Source organism: Brachionichthys hirsutus, chromosome 24, assembly GCF_040956055.1.
Source record: "Brachionichthys hirsutus isolate HB-005 chromosome 24, CSIRO-AGI_Bhir_v1, whole genome shotgun sequence".
Taxonomy (NCBI): domain Eukaryota; kingdom Metazoa; phylum Chordata; class Actinopteri; order Lophiiformes; family Brachionichthyidae; genus Brachionichthys; species Brachionichthys hirsutus.
In genome coordinates, this window is record NC_090920.1 from 1,534,084 (window position 1) to 1,552,447 (window position 18,364).

Below are 18,364 nucleotides of genomic sequence, written 5' to 3' on the forward strand. Positions count from 1 at the left end.
AAATCTAGGGTGAAATACTGACGGATTCCTTACATTTTTAGGAGGAAGGAAGAGGCTGAAGAGAAAGACCTTCTCGAAAAGCAAATTGTCCGGGATCAGGTAAGGGAGGCTCCAAATTCTGCATGATTGTGTTGTTGATTAGGTTTTTTATAAACTTTTACTCTGGTTCCAGATGAAGACTCACGGATTAATGAGCCAGCTCTCGAACCTGAAATCCGAACTTGCACAAGGAGAGGTGAGATTTTACTTCTTGCATTTCGCTTCTGGCAATCAAAGTTTTTCTTTTTTTCATGACTTTGGCGATCTCTGATAAATGCAGGAGACATCTACGGCTCTTGAAACGCAGAGCAACAGCCAAGAGGCACCACGGATTAAAACAGAAATGGAAAAGGTGGACACCATGCGGGAAATTCAAGTTAGACGGGGAGCGAAGGAAAGGAAAAAGGCCGTTAAAGCTACGGATAAGCTGCAAGACACGACAAGGAATGAATTTGCAGACGGTCAGATGAGCAGAACTTTGACAAAACAGAAGTCTAGCGCAGCATGGAAAGCAGCCCGAGGGTCACGGGGGAAGGTCGAGGACGGAGAAGCTAGTCGGGAGTCTGACCCTGCTGTGCCCGGGCAGGGAAAGCCTCCCAGGACGGGACGGGCCGCGTCACAGCTGAAAAACAAAGGCAAAGTCGGTGGAGATGCCACCAGCGAGCAGAAAGCTGCAGAGGAGGCCGGCCTGAGGAGGTCCAAGAGGATCGCCAACAGGCGCTGAGCACGGCTGGGGATTGGTCGTTTTAAAAGTGTGTTTTATCTTTTATTAAATAAAGGTTTTAATGTCTGTGTTTGAAACTATTTTGTTCACTTTTGAATAAAAACGGGACTTTATCCAAGACATGATTGATGCTCGTTACACCGGTGGAAGAGGATTTATTAATGTTTTTTTACTGAAGCTACACGAAGACAAGAGGATGTCATTTAACTTTGAGGAACAAAGTTGGATTAATTCTCTCCTAGCATAAACGCGCCATTTATTTACCCCTTTGGGAGACACCTGAATAGAAATCTGTTTACTGCAGTTTCAGGTAATTATGGGGCCTTTATGTAAAAATGAAAATTAGTGGCAAGCCTTTAAAGAGTTGCAAATTCTGTTGTAACCAATGAGGAGACAAACGAAGATGGCTTTCGTGAATGTTATGTAAAAAATATATACAGGTTGGAAACACCGTTGTCCATTTCTTTATTAAATAATTGCGTTCAAAGGCAGTGTGGTTCAGGTGCATTTTTACATTAAAAAAACATAAAATGGACTGAGCAATAAATATACACATTTAGAAACATGATTTGTTTGTTTTTTATTGGCAAAAATCTGCTAGTTTATTCCTGAATCACTGGGTCTACCTCCAAATAAAACTTGTATTGTATACGTCAGAACACGGAAGCAGCGCTGTCCAATAGCGTCGCTTCATAACTTGGCAGACGGCTCTGTGGTCCAATCACGTTTCAGCTTTCCCGTAGGTGCCGTCGGGGGGGCGGTACTGTTTGGGGAAGGCCTTGAGTTGCAGGGAGTTAAACGCGTACTTCCGGGTTCCGACGTTCTTCGCGGTGTTTTCTCTCCGGCAGCCCTCGCTGGGGGGACAAAACAGGGGGGGGGGTTGTTCACATACAGACATGATGGTTTGTTTGGTTGCGAGTGATTTTTAATTGTTCTTTTAACAGGAAAACCTTGCCCCGCTCGCTTTAAGCTGTTGTTGTTGCAGTTCCAGTTGCAGCCGATAGAGGGCAGTAGATAATTCCAAGAACTTCAATCTGAATGAGGAAGACGACCAACAAAAACACGCGACAGCATCCGCACAGACTCAGACAGACATGGAGAAGTTGAGAAAGAAGAAAGAAAGAAAGAACGAAACACTAGAGTCTGGTTATGTTCTTCGGGTGGAGGCTGGAAACATTTATTACTGAAGGGTTTCGTGTTCTGGAGGCTTGTGGTACATTTAGAACGCGGGAAGCAGCGAGGAAAAATCAAAATGTCAATGATTTTTCCATCATTTCCTGGTCTGGGACAATTTCTGTCAACACCAGAATGTGTTGACTATGAGAATTAAATACCTGTGAAAAAAAAAACTTTCCCTCAACAATTCTTTTACAAACCAAAAAAAAAAAGAGCTAAAATTGAACACATTAACATTGAAAACCAAAATAAATATTTTCTAAATAGGACCTTCAAAAAAAGTCCAACAATAATTCATCTTATAATGAGATGACGACAGCATATGGCACAGGTGTAACAATGACACACCCACGTGTATACTAAATATATTTAGGCAAAACAAGCATTTAAATATAATTGATTCAGACTCATAGAAAATATATTCTGAATATGAATAAAAACGGCACAGGGGATCTTTCTCTTTGCGTTAAGCCACATTTTAATGAATCGTTTCAGGAAGCACTTTAGCGTTGGGAACAAAAGGTAACTCCCTCACATCCCTGCTGCTCGGTGATTATTTCTCGTAATATATTTGAGTCTTTATTTAAATAGATCTTTTTGATTTGTTTGAAGCGAAACTGCATTCGGCCTCAGAGGTAGTCGTGGAAAAGCAACAGAAGGAAGAGGGACGGCTGTAATGGAGTGTTTTTTGGGGTCATGAGAGCGTCATGAACTCTCAAAGGAGCCTATTTCAGTCTGATCCATTTCCTCACTGGGTCGATCTTAATGTGACGAGCCTCAGAAACTCCACGGGGGTGACTGATGCTTTTCTTCTGCGCCTCAGGTATTGATTTTTTTTTCTTTCTTCAGGGTGACCCGACAGCTCCTGGTTTCTTTTCGGAGTGATTAACACACATTGGGACATTGTTTTATTTATTTTACCACGCAAATTATGAAGAATTTGGCAGCAGCGTGGGTGCATCTTTCAATTTAGCTACACTTATCGCACTGTTGTCCGTGAAATAACTCACATCGCCGGACTCTATGAAGCTCTAAAGGACGTAGAACCAACAGTTCTAAGCTGCGTAAGCAAACGCTCATGAGATCTTATTTATTTTGAAGGCCTTCAGGTTGCAGGTTTTAATGTAAGAAATAATTAAAGCTACCAGCTAAAAGCTTTTCGACCAGCTCAGCTCGTAAAGTGCAAAAAGGAAGACGCGAAAGCGTAAATCAAGGAGCGGCTTTCCTTGATCATTTTAGAAATGAGAAGCGAGATTGAAATATAATCTGATTCTTTTTTTTTTTTACACGTATTTACAGTGCCGGTTCATTCTGCTGGCCGCTCCTCGCCCCTCAGCTACAGCGGAGTTTGGCGAGGAGGTACGCCACGCTGAGGACGATCCACACGAGCAGGAGGTTGGGGCTGAGGGCCAGCAGGGGCAGAGAGTACAGGAGGCTGGGGTCCAGCTGGAAGTCACGCACGGGAAGCAGGCCGCACAGGTTCTTCTGGATCACCCCCTCCCTTGTCCCGATGCTGCCGAGTCAAAGGAGGCAGGAGGAGGAGGAGGAGGAAGAGGAAGTGCGTGGCAAACAAGGCCAACAAAGACAGATGGCGTGGGGATGCCGGCGGATTAATCGCAATGGCCAAGAACCACAGGGGTGATGACGGGAGGCAGTTTCCACGGTGATAAAAATGAACCGCAAACAAAGAAATCAGAAGAAAACAATCCGGTAAAAAACAAAACAAAACATAAGACAATTATACAGACCAAGTCAAAGACGAATGAAGAGGGGAAAGGAGAGAGAGAGAAAAAAAGAGAAAATTAAGACTTATAGAAAATGAAAGAAGACAAGAAAATTCGACCATTCATTTGAATTAATTGAAATTATTTATGGTTTAATAAGGAAAAGAAAAAAAAAAGGTGAAATTTGAAGGATGCTCGTCAAATATCTTTTTCCCAGCATGCATCAATCAAACGCTGAAGCGGTCAAACTTTTTCATGCTCGTCGACTGATGAGGCAGCGGAGAGGGGGAACGAGGGAATGGTGTGAGGAGAGGAGAAAGGGGGGGGCGGGAGAAGGTGAGAAGGTCATGCGTGTGGGAGCGTAACTTCATTGAGTGATTACATGTCTATAACACATTTATAACAGTCATAGTGAATAAACAGGAAAACACGAAGGGAGGAAATAAAATCTTATGCTTAAAAAAAAAAAGATTTGCAGATTTCTCTTCTGACTTTATTGTTGTCGTTATTTTTGCATGTTATTCTAAATAAGACGAGCGCTCCTTTCACTTAAAGCAGGGGTCCCCAAACTTTTTCCTGTGAGGGCCACATCACTTTTCCCTTCTCTGATGGAGGGCCGGGGTCAGTTTGTACAGGAAAAGTGTGATGATGGCGGGGGTGCCTAAACATTTAGGAGCCGAATGCGGAGGCGGGCTGTAGTTTAGGGTTCATTTCACCATCACAACTACACACAGTGACATGAATCGAGTGTCACACACGCAATGCCTCTCACAGTGGGATTCGATACCAGGGCCATTTTGCCCCCCTCAACAATGCTGCCAACTATGCCACCGTGGAGGTGAGGAAACCTGCCCTGTTATTACAAAGTAATTACTATGTAATAAGTTGATATTACAGAACATTGGAACATTAACTTTCTGGCCGTATGTGACCATCATTAAAAATAAAAGGGAGGCTACTCATGTTGTATGGAAAGGAAAATAAGTAAATTTTATTTTGGGTCTCTGGTATTGTTCAGGGGGCCAGGCCAAATGTGGAAATGGGCCGTAGTTTGGGGACCCCTGACTTAAAGCGTTAATCCGCTTTTGATTGTGCGATTTTTAAAATGCAGAAATGAAACCAAAACCGAGAAAAAAAATGCACAAAAGATATGAAAACGAAAGAACGTTTTTAGTTTTTGTAATATTCGGAGCGGAATCTGCGCTGAACGGGTAAATCTTTGAGGGGGAATGGAAGAAAGCAAAAAACAAAGGAGGGACGAAGGAGTGGAAGGAAGGCGGATGAAAGGATGACGGACAAACCGACAATCGTCACCTCATCGCCGAGCTCAGTTTGGAGGAAGCGGGCGGCGGCGCGAGTTCCGAAACGGTCCTACCTGCGCATGCAGTCCAGGGCCTGCGTGAAGACCTGCGGCGCCATCCCGTGCTCGTGCTGCAGGATCAGGCACTGCTCCAGGGTCACCGACATCGCCGTCCGGTCCTTCGCACTTTTGCAGCTGGTGAAACGGACCCCGTTCAGCCGTCGACAGATCTGAGGACGGGGGGGGGGGAAACGGCGATATTTAGAGGAGAGCCCCCCCCACCGAGGAATGTGTCGAGATGACATGTCACCTCGGCCGCCTGCCAGAGGACGTCCACGTTCTTGTTCTTCCTGGCGTGGACGTTCTGCCCCAGGAACCTCAGGAGCTCGGGGAGACAAGTCTGGGAGCGGGACCTCGGGAGGCCTGTGGGCGGAGACGGGGCGGGATGAAAGGGGAGGAGCTGACGAGCATCGGGGATGCCGACGCTACTCACAGTCCTCAGGAAGGACCTCTTTGAACTGTTCGTAGTAGGAATTCAGCCTGGAAAGACTCTCCAGGTTGATGACCTCCTGCAGGGACGTGTCCCCGAACCTGAAGCAAACATCAGCCCCGCGTCAGACTGGCTTTACCCGCCGCCGCCCCCCCCCCCCCAGACGTCGCTCCGCTCACTTCTCCGCCAGCGTCTGCTGCTCGTTGATGCCCACGTTGAAGTGCACCGGCTGCACCCTCAGCAGCATCCCGCTCTGGATCTCCCGGGGCAACACGTCAAACATGGACCCCGGCAGCGGGACGCGGACGTTGAAGCCGTCGCGGCTTCCCGTGATGATCGGCAGCATGTCGGGCGCGGCGTTGCCGGCGGCCTGGGTCACCTTCACACGAAGGTCGTGAGCGAGCGCTGTCTAGTTTAGGAAAAGCGTTTCAATTTCCAGCGGCTCTTTACGCCCCAACCTTGAAGGTGACGTTCCGGAGATCCATGATTCCCACGCTCATGTCCTCCAGCATGGCCAGCTCCTCGCCTGGAAACACGTCGATAAGCCGTAGGAACCGGGCGCCCCCCCCCCCCACCCCACCACCCCCACCTACCGTAGGTGCTGAGCAGGGACTCGAATTGGGCCAGCAGGCCGATGGTGTAGAGCTGACGGAGGAACCCGTCGTCTCGCAGGCAGCTCCTCAGCTTGATGACGAAACCGCAGACGAGCGCGGCGAGCTGCGCCGGCACACGGAGACGAGCGTCAGGCGTGGAGCGGAGCGTTTTTTTTTTTTTACACAGATTAACTTGCGTTTGTCCCGACCGTCTGGCAGAAGACGACGTCGCGGCGGTACTGCAGCGACAGGTCCATCGCTATCGTCGGGGCGGCGTCCTGCATCAGGAGGAAGACCATGGACCTCTTGGCCGTGTCGCTCATCATGGCGACGCACTCCGTGAGCGTGGTGAGGAGCGGGTACAGCGCCTCGCTCCACTCGCCTGAGGAACACAATGAAAGTTTTGCCACGAATATGAAACGGATTTTTTCCCACGTTTTCGTCTCTTCAGAGGAAGCAAAAAGCGGAATAATTGCTAACAACCAATGGCAAAGCAGCTCTTACCTGGGTACGCCTCCTCGACAGCGGGGCTTCCGTCTGGGGGAAGGGATGGAGGCGCAACATGCATGATTAGCGGGCGCTGGGAGCCGCACAAAGGCAACAGAGACACGCACAGGAAACGCAACAGAGCAGGGTCGGAGGTGCGAAACCCTCCGACAGATGGACCCCCGATGAAGTCAGAATCTCAGGCAAAAGAGGGAAAGACAAAAATGCTGTTTGCCAGATTCCGCATGAAGCTGCCGGACCACAAAGACGACAAAGATCGCACAAACAAACGACGTCGGCGTTCCTGACAACAGGCGATAAAAAAAAACCCCGACTAAAATGGTAAAAGAAAAGCTGGGGAATTAGATAAACCTACGGAATTCTTGTTCGGGGCTGGGAGGGCGTGCGGAGGAGAAGGCAGAGAGAGAGGATGATGATGGTGATGGTGATGATGATGATAATGATGATGGTAGGAATGAGAGAGAGTCCTGTGATGCACCCCCCGGGTTGATCCAGAAGGCTGCCCTTCCATCCCCTTTTTCACAGCAGCAGTGCAAAAAAAAACAATTAGAAACGTCCTTTTCAAAAGTTGCATGAATTGAATCCCGCCCCCCTGATTTTAGTCACCGTTGCCTTGGAAACAATTTACATTTTTAGATTCACGTTCGTTGTGAAACGTGACGATGAGTTCAGGGAGCATTTTGATTTTCAGCGAAAAAACAATCCACTGATGCCCAGAAGAAGGAAATCTCACCTTTCTTAGCAGCGCCGCCCTGCCGGTCAGTCTGGGTACTGTCCCGACTGCTGTGGCTGTGGCCTCTGTCCTTTTGAAGCAGCTTGTCAACGCGCTCAATGACGCACTCCAGAGATTTATCCACATTCGCCCAAACCTTCTCCTGAAAGCACACGAGGCAAAAGCGTCTCACGGCGGGCGAAAAAGGCAACGCCGAAGCCACCTGACAGTTTCGGCGAACTCCTTTTACGAACCCACTCCTCTTCGTGCCAGTCGACTTGCAGCGAGGAGCGGCTGCTGCTGCCGCTCCACTTGGCGAGCAGCGTGTCCTGGTCGTTGCGGAGGACGACCTGTTCCGAGTCGGCGGAGGGAGACGCTTTGGAGGCGATGTACTCGGGCCGCGCTGCGTTCAGGGCCTGGATGGCTGAAGCTAGCAGCTTACAGTCGCAAACCGTCACCAGCTGACGAGTCTGAGGGCAGGGGCGTAAATGTTTTTTTTTGCATTTTTGATCCTGTGAAATAATTATACGGTTAAAGCGAAATACCTTATCCGCCAGAATGTCGAGCGTCCTCTCCAGCCCGCACGCTGACCGGTCCTTGGCAGCTCGGGAAAGTCTCTCGGCGTAGTAGCTGACCTGAGTCTTCAGCGTATTGATGTGGGCGATGATCTCTTTGGCTCGTACGATGTCCTGGGGGATGTAGACGATGGACTGGGAGCTGGAAAGAGCGCTACTGTGGAAAGCAAAGAGGCGTAGTCTCAGTATGTAGCCCTGTATGCTGACGACACTCTCTTATATACATCCAAAATGGAAAAGACTCGCTGTGGGCTCTAATCCCAAATTTCTTACATCCATTAAGGGGAGGAATTCTTATTCGCGTGCACATGCTGGTTCTTAAAGGGTGACTTCAACATTTTCTTTTCATTTTTCCCATTTTTCTGTAGCGCTGACTCCTCATTTTGCAGCAGTCTCGCTCAAGGGTGCAACGCATTTTAAAAACGTTCACGGTTAGAAGTCGCAGACACGGAAATGTGGGAAAATTAAAAAAATATATATAGCTCATCCTAATCCTTATCAGTGGGTCAAGGGTCATCAATACGCTGAAGACACAGCGACGGGGGTGATACCGTTCACTTTAGAAGTTCAGAGAGGCTTTCACGAGAGATATAAAATGCGACTGTCGAAGCTTTATTGTCAGTTAAACAGGTTTTTCTCGGACAGACAGCAGCGACTGAATTTATAAAATGAACGGAACTTCTCACACACAAGTCTGCTTGGTTGAGTAAAACCGTTCTTTGAGTTAAGCGCTTCTTCTTCTCGGATTACTGATGACTCGGCAAACAGGAAAGGTGTGTGTTTGCCGAGTCGGGCCGGGAGGAGATGCAAACGGTGCACAAATGAAATCAACCAAAGCCCGTGCAACAACTCACCATCCCTCCTCGTATGGCCTGATCGGAAAAGTAAAAAAAAAAAAACATAGAAATGAAGTGCAAGTTGAGGAAATCAGCCAAAATGAATTGGAAGAAATCTGTTTAAACTATCTGAAATATGGCAAAAAAAGCAAAACGAGCGGCGCTCCCTGTGTGAGAAGCGAAACGTGCCACTGGTCTCGCGCCGCCGACCGTCCCACAGCTTACTGTTTCTTCGCCTCCTCGAACTTCTGGAGGAGTTTCCTCAGGCCGCTGTTCTTAAAGCCTTGGCAGTGAGCCGCCGGTGCCCCGATCGTGACCACGTCATAGGTGTGTTCTGGTGGTGGGGGGCGGAGTTTAGAATTTCGTGTTAAAATCACCAGCACGGGGGTAGCTTTTTTTTTTTAGCGTTCTCACCAAAGCCCAGCTCGTCGTGAACCCTCATCCTCTGGACGTGCAGGTTTGTCGGCATAAACTCCAGCTTCCTCTCGGCCTTCAGGTTGCTGGCTTTAAACGACGGGCCTGGAGGTCGTGGACACACGAAGGGGACATTTGTTGGAGCTTTGTTTTTACTTTACGGACCCCCCCCACCCCCCACGTGGACGCCGACCTCTGTAGTCGCTGAGATCCGACAGCGTCTCCTGGTATGCGAGTATTATGGTCTGGTACTGAGAGACGACCTGCCGCCTCAGATTCTCCCAGCAGGGGGATAACTCTCCCAGCTCCTCCAGCTCACACACCCTGCACCAAAAAAAAGAAGAAGAAGAAGAAACGACTGGGATTAGACGTTAAAGATGGGAATAAGTGTGTGCGTGATGTGTTAAAAACGCGCGCGGCTTTTGCACCTGGAGGCGTCCTCCTCCAGCAGCAGCCGGACGAACTGGCGGGGAACGTTTAGCGACAGGACGCTTTCGGCCATTTGCTCCAGAACCCGCAGGTGGTTCCCGTCGGTGGCGGGGAAGCGGTACGTCCTGGACATCGTGCCGCCGAACACTGAAGCCGCGGGAGATTCAGTTAGGCGCTGCGTTGTAATCGGATTACAGTCTGACGCGTCAGGTAGAGGCGGGAGCCGGGTGTCCGAGCTGCACACCTGAGCGCAGCAGGGCGTCTTTGCACAGCGAGGCGTACTTGATCCAGACTCCCATCGATTCGGCGAGGCTTTCATCCACGGGCAGCATGGTCTACGGGAAACACGCACGCACGCACACACGCACACACACACGCACACACACACACACACTGCTGTTACGCAAATAGAAAGCGATGCGTTTACCGTCCTGCCAGGACGTGTGAGACGTTTTTATTGAACCGGGTCCATCCCCCCCGGCGCCGCTCACCCGCCTGTTGATGCCGTCGGGGTGGCGGCTGATCGACAACCGCTGATCCGTCCGCTCCTCCATCTGCCAGCCGGCGACGGCGACGCTCCCCACCCGCCGGTTCTCCGCCGATCTAGTCCAGGCGAAGAAACGATGAGCAATTTCCTGTCCTGGATGTGCTTTTTAAAGATCGACGATAACGCCCGACGGGGGGGGGCTTTTACCTGAGTTCAAGCTCCAATCTGTGGCTCCTCTCTTGCAGCAACTCCTTCACGGGGAAAAGTGCGGAGCCCAACATGTACATCTAAAAAAAAGAGACAGAAACGCCGTCATCCGGCGCCGATCCGCTCAAACCGGTTCTGAAGCGAATCAATCCTTTTCCACTGTAAAAGGTGTAAAAAAAAAAAGGCCGCCGTACCGTTCCCTGCGAGCGGTCCTTCACGTCGTAGACGGCGAGCTTCACCTGCGTCTGCTGGTTGATGTTGGACTCCTGGAAGAAGGCGACGCTGCTGAGGAAGACGGGGTTGCTGGTGCCCTGCGGACGGAGGGAGGCGGGGTTTATGTCACCAGGTGGAGGTGGAGACTCCTCCTCCTCCTCCCGTCCAGGAGTCTCTGTAAAGAGTCTGACCTCTACGATTTCGGTCTGGGCGTGTTTGGTCCAGAAGGCCTGCGGCGGCGTGGTGCAGCTCACGGCGACGAAGCTGCTGGGCTTCCGATCGAAAGACGGCGTCTGCAGGTCGGCGCAGGCTGGAGGGGGGGGGGAGTTCAAGAACCCAGCGAAATCGTAAGGCACACGCTGTCTGAGGACGACGAAGGGCGAACGATCAATGGGCGCCCCGGTGAATAATTGATGGCCGCCACTCACCCACGCTGAATTCCAGCACGGGCTCATCTGGGTCCCGGTTGTTTCCTGGAAACGGCGGTGGAAAACAAAAAAAAACATTAGACGCGGTGACATTTCCACCCCCCCCCCCCCACCTCCCCCCCTCACCTGCCAGGGCCAGACCAATCATCTCGCTGGACAGCTCGAACGTGCTGGCCCGGTACACCGACCACGGCCTCTGCATGGGCCGGGGGCCGCGCCCTCTCCCCACCGCCATGCCCGGTCGGATCGAGCGGGAGGCCCGAACGCACACGCACGCCCTCCTCACGCCGGCGGTCGGCCACGCCCATGAGACGAGGGCCTCTTCCTGCACGGATCCACGGCTGCAGATTCCGGCTCTACAGGAAGGGGGAAGGAGAGGAGAACTGTTTTCCCCTCCTCTGTTTTGCATCCAGAGGGGGGGGGGAGGAGGAATCAATGCCATATAAGGGCGTTCCAATTTTAGAATGGCACTTTGGGCAATGTGTGCGTTTGGGTTTGGGAGCAGACGCACAAAACACGACAGAAAAAAAAAAAGATTGAATTAATCGAGTTTTCATACTCAGCGATTGACTTTAAAAGGTCAGAGGTCAGCGCTTTTGTGCTGATGACCATATATGGTGAAAGCCCCGGCCTTCCTCTTTGCCTGCAGGTCTTTCAGACGGGGCATCACACCAACCTTTGTGTGTCGGGGTCTTCCTGGATTGATTTTGCGGGTGCAGATTATCTACTCCCTCTCCCGATTGGGGGGGGTGGGGGGGGGTAACGAGGTCGAGGAGGGACGACCTTCGAGTCGCCGCTGAAGACGTTCAGTCAGAATCTGGAAGTTTTGCGCCGTCAAATCTGAATTTAGATGAGAAACACAGAGACGTGATGACATCATCTTTCTGTCAAACGCACATTTACCCCACGCTGCCAATAATAGCCCCCCCCCCCCCCCCCCGCCCCCCCCGTGTGAGGACGCTGAGGCATTAGAATAAAGCCTGAATAACGGTCCTTACAGAGGGACGGAGCAGCTGGATCCCCTTTCACATGAAAATGAGCGTCGTTCAGGCGACACACACACACACACACACACACACACACACGCACGCACACGTGCACACACACACACAGCAATGCGTCTGCACGGTTCCAATGGATGCAGACGCTCTCTGCATCCATTGCTCAAGTTGGCATCACTTCCCTTCTGCTGCTTTCAGGAAGCGTCTGAGAAGTCAAAGCATTCGGCCTCCTCCTTCACCACGGTAACGGTAACCGGGTCCGAACGCAGCCGGGTCCGAACGCATCCGGTGTCTCGGCTGTGGTTCGAGAGTCGGACGGGTTTTTGACGAAAGAACGAAAGAAAGGAGCGAGCCGGGCCTGCGCAAGTTGTGGGTCGGCCTCATTAAAAGTGACTGTTTCATACGGGAGTAATCTGATTACATTTACAACAACACAAACACGCCAGAGACATCATCAGCCGTGACCTTGACTCCTGCACAGAGGAAACTCAACACACCATCGATGGGGGGGGGGCGTGGACGACGACTGCAGTGAAATGAGTGGGCATGCTGGAAACTCACGCACAGCCACAGTGTGTGTGTGTGTGTGTGTGTGTGTGTGTGTCTGGGGGGGGGGGGGGAATGCACCCTTTCCTAAATAAGTTACGTAATCCTAGCGGCAGCTGACCCCAGCAGCGTCCAATCAGAGAAGGTTCTGGATATTATGGGATAATAATTCATGTGACAAAAATGGACTTTTATTTTACCAAAATACGAGGAAGCAAACTCAAGCTTCCGTTCTGAACTGAACGCGAACGCAGCGTATCCGGATAGATACGTCACGGATTTTAAATCCGTGATCAAACTGTAATAATAATCGATAACTTACAAGATCAGCTTCGCGTTTCCTTCATATATCCGCCGGTGAATAAACAGAGTTATGAAGGAGCGTCCTCGGACTGCCGCACTGTTTCGCCCGGCTTGTTGCTGGAGGCGTCATCGCTGGCCACGCCCCCTGCACGTGACGTGTTTGCGTCATTGCGCAGGCTCGTGGTTTTTTTCAAAAACCAACACACATTCGTATAATAATAACAACAACAATAATAACAATATTATAATTGTTATTTAAATCACATTTTATCGGTCGAAAGCATCGATAAATACAATCTAATATGCCTATTTTACATTTTTATTATATTCTCTTCACATATTTTAGCGTCTGACACGAACTAAACTATATACTATATAACTACAGTATATACTAAACACGATTGATCCTAAAATACTTCTCTGATTTCACCAGGATGTTTTATTGCCTTTTATCGCCATCACTTGGCGCTTTGATGCTAGTGCAGGTTTTTATTTCAGAATTTAAAAGTTGCCATTTCTTTTTGCGTTATTCTTGAAACACTGATTTTATAGTAAATTAGAGGAGGTCATTAAATTGCACTGACGCGTCGACAATGACCCAGCTTGAGTCGTTTGTTGTCTTGTGACGTTTTCCCATTCGAGCTCCACCCAATCACGACTGTGTCGAGCAGGTTCAGCAACCAACAAAGTCGAAACCAGAAATGAGCTACACCTCTTTTCCAGAACTCTGAAGAGGAAGGACTTTATTTAATGAAACCGTGAAGACATGGGAGCATGTGTTTCCTTCTTTCTCTCTTTTTTTTTTTTTTTTGAAACCTAATTGATCTGGAAATGGACTGGGACGAAAGCGCTGAGATTTCCAGACCGTAATGGCAGCTTTATCGCGGATGTAACGACTGCAGCTTTCTGATCTTTTCATTCTTGGGATTGCTTTAGATCTGAGTTAACAGGTGGAGATGGGACCCCCTGCTTGGTGTGGAGGCGGGACCCCGAAGGGAGCCCTCTGCGTGCTCCTCTTCCTGTCGCTCTGCTGCCCCGGAGCGAGATGTGAGGCTGAAGAACCCGAACCGGCGGTGCCGAGCGGCCTCGGGACTGTTAAACCTTTCCAGAATGAACCCCAGGCTTTTGAGGACCAGGAGATTTCCCACCTCCCCGTATTCACTATGGACTACCCCCGGATTCAGATCCCCTTCGAGTTCACGCTGTGGATCCTTCTGGCGTCCTTCGCCAAAATTGGTAAGACCGTCTGTCCTCAAAGACGTCGGATTGGCACGCGACAGAATGTCTTTTCTTCCCTTCAGCTTTCCACATCTACCATAAAATCACCATCTGGATCCCGGAGTCCTGCCTCCTCATCGGCATCGGCCTCATCGTCGGCGCCATCATGCACTCGGTCAAAGAGGAGCCCCCCGCCGTCCTGAGCTCCGACGTCTTCTTCCTCTACATGCTCCCGCTGATCGTCCTGGACAACGGCTACTTCCTGCCCACCCGGCCGTTCTTCCAGAACATCGGCACGGTGCTGTGGTACGCCGTGGTGGGGACGCTGTGGAACAGCGTGGGCATCGGGCTTTCCCTCTTCGCCGTCTGCCAGCTCGAGGTGTTCGGCGTCCAAGACATCAACCTGCAGGCGAGTCGAAACGTTCGCGAGGAGAAGCCGGAAGCAAGAGAGAGGGGAAAGGTCAAAGGTGACGTGCGCTGTGTGCGGACTCCTCGTTGCAGGAGAACTTGCTGTTCGCCGCCATCATCTCGGCCGTGGACCCCGTGGCGGCGCTGAACGTGTTCGAGGACATCGGCGTCAACGAGCAGATTTACATCGTCATATTCGGAGAGGGGCTGTTCAACGACGCCGTCACCGTGGTGAGTGTCACGTGATCTTCTGCTGATGGTCGCAAGAGAGAAGCGCCAATCCTGAGCCCCTCCCCCCCCCTCCGATTTGTGATCTCCCCAGGTCCTCTACAACATGTTCTCGTTTCTGGCCGACTTGCCCATCGTGGATTCGGTCGACGTGTTTCTGGGGGTGGCCCGGTTCTTCGTGGTGGCGGTGGGAGGGGTTCTCTTCGGCCTGGTGTTCGGCTTCGTGGCCGCCTTCACCACCCGCTTCACCCACAACGTCCGCCAGATCGAGCCGCTCTTCGTCTTCATGTACAGCTACCTGGCCTACCTGCTGTGCGAGTGCTTCGCCATCTCCAGCGTCTTGGCGTAAGTGAGGGGGGGGGGGCCCGGACGCGATCTGAGTCCAACAGGAAGCGGGAAGGAGGCGTTTCCTGTCCCAAATGTAGATTTGCAGATTATTTGCATTATTTATTTATTTATTTTTTACATTCTAAAAATAAGTGAAATTTCAACCTTGACTCTGATTGGATGTTTAAGTAAATGCCTTTCCGACAGCATCCAATAGGAAGCCTGTGAGGCGCGACAGGTAGAACGACTTCGCCTCAACCTCTGCCCTGCGATCGCCTGACAAACGTGTTTTTCTCCATTTCTCGTGGGGGTTAAAAGCAAAAGCGGTGACATCATGTGATTAACTCTCATGGAGGCGGGGCTAATGAGCTCCCCCTCCCTCCAGCATCATCACCTGCGCCATCACCATGAAGTACTACGTCGAGGAGAACGTGTCCCAGAGATCCTGCACCACCATCCGCCACGTGGTCAAGATGCTCGCCACCGTGTCCGAAACCCTCATCTTCTTCTTCCTCGGCGTCGTCACGGTAACGACCGACCACGAGTGGAACTGGGCCTACATCCTCTTCACGCTGCTGTTCGCCTTCGTCTGGAGGGGACTGGGTGAGGCTTCGTCGAGCGCCGGCGGCTGCGTGTGCATCAAAATTAGAAAAGAAAAATTTTGACCCCCAACGCTTTGCCTTGCAGGGATTCTGGTGCTGACCCAGATCATCAACCCCTTCCGCACCATCCAGTTCAGTTACAAGGACCAGTTTGGCCTCGCCTACGGCGGCCTGCGGGGGGCGATCTGCTTCGCCCTGGTGTTCACCTTGCCTGACACCATCAACCGAAAGGACCTTTTCGTCACGGCTTCCATCGCCATTATCCTGTTCACCGTTTTCATACAGGTGAGACGCCGGGCCTCAAACGCAGTATGCGAGCGCACGAAACGAACCGACGCCGCTTCCTGTGCGTCTCCTCAGGGCATCAGCATCCGTCCCATCGTGGAATATATGAACATCAGGAGAACCAACAAAGACCTGAACACCATCAACGTGGAGATTCACACCAGGGCAAGGATCCGCCGCCGCCGCCGCCGCCGCCGTCGCCGCGGGGACACGACTCCGTGCGGATTTCCGTGTGACGAAGGTTTTTGTGTGTTTCCTCCAGATGATGGAGCACGTCGTCTGCGGCGTCGAGGACTTGTGCGGACAATGGAGCCACTACTACTGGAAAGACAAGTAGGGGCGGACGTGTGGGTCGGATGATGTGTTTCAAGTTGTTTGTTTTAATGCCCTTTTTTTTTTTCTGTCAGGTTTAAGAAGTTCAACGATCGGGTTCTGAGGCGCATCCTGGTCCGAGACAACCGGGCGGAGTCCAGCATCGTGGCGCTCTACAAGAAGCTGGAGCTGCAGAACGCCATGGAGCTCCTGGACACGCCGATGGGAGACATCAGCGCCGCACCGTCTATCGTGTCTCTGAGGTTTGTTCCTTTTAATACCTTTTTTTTAAAATGATTAACGACGCGCCGAAACTGCATCCGCAAAAACGCAAATTGTCTCCGTCTCGCCATTTCCTGCTCTCGTCTCAGCGACGAGAGGAAGGAGGCCGCTCGGCCCAAGAAGAAGTTCCTGGCGGCCGATGTGCGGAACATGCACAACATCCTGTCTAAGAACATGTACAAGATCCGAGCGAAGGTAACGAGGTCGCGTTCAGGCGACGATAACGCCGTTTTTAAAAGTACTGGATGCAGAAAAAGGGGTTCCCCTTCAGTGCTTTTGCTTCTTTATTGTCCTGCAAGACGCTGGCTTACACCAACAAATACAATCTGCCCGACGACAGCCGCAACAGGGAGATCCTAATTCGCCGCCATGCGAGCATCAGGAGCAGCATCCGGCCCGGGAGCTTCCGTGAGCAGGTCGGTTTCTGTTTCCGGAGGATATTTTCATTGCTTCTTTTCGGCCTGACCTCCTCTCTCTCTCCTAGGGCGAACGAAACATCCCCAGGGCTCAAAAATACTTCTCCCTCCAGCCTGGAAGCAGCCTGGAGGACGCATTTGTCCTCAGAAGGCGGAGTCATGGTGAGCGTGAGCAAATCGGATTCATAAACACATCATCAAAACCAACGCGCGCACATTCCGCATGTCAGGCAGCGGCAACGACGACCTGGACGACCTCTCGGGCCGCCGCCATCTCTCCGGCGCGTCGCCACGGTCCTCATCGCGCTCCTTTGTCCCCATGGGGAGGTTAAACACCATCAAGGAGTCCGCCGCGGCCCCCCCGCCTGAGGTGGACGTGTTGGACGAGGAGGCTCCTACAAGTCCGGGAGGAGGCCCCAACCTGAGGGACGGGAGGCCACCGGTTCCTGCGCCCAGGAGGCGAAGTTCAGGGCACCCGGATGAAGACGCAGATCCTGCCGACCCCCCCCAGCAGCCACCTCCCGCCGGCTGGGTACCCGAGAACCAGGGCCCAGGAGCAAACGGGGCATCGAGCTCCCTGCTGAGACACCCATCCGCCGGGGGGGCCCGGGGCTCGAGGAGATCATGATGGACGGAGGAGGATGAACTGAACAAACAAAAATGAGAGCTGTTTAAAAGGCTCCGAGATAAGGACGCCATATTTTTTATTGTGTTTTCTTTTTTTCTTTTTTTTATTGTGCCGTGAATTTAATGGAAAAAAAATGTGGATTAAAAAGGAAAAGTTCAGTTTTGTTTTATCTTTGCAGAATGGAATCTTCCCATTCGGGGAAACACATGCAAAAAGAAAAAGGGAGCGCAGTAAAATAAAACTCCTCCCACATTCTCCTCTCCTCCTGCACCAGGATTAAATTAGCAATTCAAATAAAAACACCCACGATAAATGATTAAATTAAGAAATAGCTGAAAATATGATGATAGATGTGTTGCTTGCTGATTAAAAAATGATCCAGGCTATAGTGGCCTCTTCCTTCAGAATAAAACGCACTTCTCTTTATACTTCAGCATGTTCAAGTTTTAAAAGTGGCTTTATTGGTTCCATCTTTTTTAGATTTAATTAGACTTTTGGTCTAATGTGCATGAATCGATTGCAGCAGCACGGCTGTGTTTTTACAGGCAGGCGGGGGGGGGGGTGTGATTAAAATATGTGACACTAAGTCAGCAGCACGTTCTCTCGGGCTCCTAACTTTGATCTCAGCATCCATTCACCAGCAGGAGGCGAGCTGCATGATGGATCAGAGCGTCAGAGCAGCGCTTTGGATGTAAAAAAAAAAAGAAAAAAAAAATAAAAAAACTCTAACCAAACGCCTGCAATATCTTTGCCTCCAGCAAAATTTGCAATCCTGATCAAGAGTCGTCCTCGCACGTGGGAGGCTCTGGCAAACATCCTGGTGGAGGAAGCGTCAGAAGAAGGGAGGAGAGAAGAAGAGGAGAGGAGAGAAGGAGGGATCCAACCGTGCGGCTTTCGCAGGAAACTTTAAGGCTGAGCTGCTGCGAGTCCGGCGAGGTGTCCGGGAGATTTATA

General features: G+C 50.9%; 2 protein-coding genes across 2 annotated transcripts; one reads left to right on the plus strand and one right to left on the minus strand.

Moving 5' to 3' along the window:
* Nucleotides 1–1,328: 1,328 nt before the first annotated feature.
* On the minus strand, nt 1,329–11,089 carry LOC137912156 (inositol polyphosphate-4-phosphatase type I A-like). Its single transcript, XM_068756507.1, has 24 exons — nt 10,981–11,089; nt 10,855–10,899; nt 10,618–10,736; nt 10,408–10,524; nt 10,214–10,293; nt 10,011–10,122; nt 9,764–9,854; nt 9,519–9,666; nt 9,284–9,414; nt 9,091–9,195; nt 8,902–9,010; nt 8,695–8,712; nt 7,811–7,997; nt 7,520–7,735; nt 7,287–7,428; nt 6,551–6,583; nt 6,256–6,428; nt 6,047–6,170; nt 5,912–5,979; nt 5,633–5,832; nt 5,457–5,554; nt 5,274–5,386; nt 5,039–5,193; nt 1,329–1,617 (listed from the first exon to the last, which is right to left on the minus strand). Exons 1-24 carry the CDS (start codon nt 11,087–11,089, stop codon nt 1,485–1,487), a joined length of 2,826 nt encoding a protein of 941 aa, XP_068612608.1. The 3' UTR covers nt 1,329–1,484.
* Nucleotides 11,090–13,867: 2,778 nt separating this feature from the next.
* LOC137911906 (sodium/hydrogen exchanger 2-like) lies at nt 13,868–17,788 on the plus strand. The gene is made up of 13 exons (XM_068756245.1): nt 13,868–13,940; nt 14,006–14,331; nt 14,424–14,561; nt 14,653–14,903; nt 15,271–15,488; nt 15,573–15,772; nt 15,848–15,937; nt 16,035–16,105; nt 16,180–16,347; nt 16,456–16,561; nt 16,666–16,782; nt 16,851–16,944; nt 17,013–17,788. Exons 1-13 carry the CDS (start codon nt 13,868–13,870, stop codon nt 17,408–17,410), a joined length of 2,250 nt encoding a protein of 749 aa, XP_068612346.1. The 3' UTR covers nt 17,411–17,788.
* Nucleotides 17,789–18,364: the final 576 nt, after the last annotated feature.

Bases quoted from the DNA above. Each gene is read 5' to 3' on its own strand.
- LOC137912156 (XM_068756507.1), bottom strand. From the start codon at position 11,089: ATGGCGGTGGGGAGAGGGCGCGGCCCCCGGCCCATGCAGAGGCCGTGG. The intron at 5,980-6,046 runs GTAGGTGGGGGT...ACGTGTTTCCAG, and splicing joins GTCCCTGCTCAGCACCTACG to GCGAGGAGCTGGCCATGCTG. The intron at 5,833-5,911 runs GTTGGGGCGTAA...CTTCGTGTGAAG, and splicing joins TCCGGAACGTCACCTTCAAG to GTGACCCAGGCCGCCGGCAA.
- LOC137911906 (XM_068756245.1), top strand. From the start codon at position 13,868: ATGGACTACCCCCGGATTCAGATCCCCTTCGAGTTCACGCTGTGGATC. The intron at 13,941-14,005 runs GTAAGACCGTCT...TCTTCCCTTCAG, and splicing joins GGCGTCCTTCGCCAAAATTG to CTTTCCACATCTACCATAAA. The intron at 14,904-15,270 runs GTAAGTGAGGGG...CCCTCCCTCCAG, and splicing joins GCCATCTCCAGCGTCTTGGC to CATCATCACCTGCGCCATCA.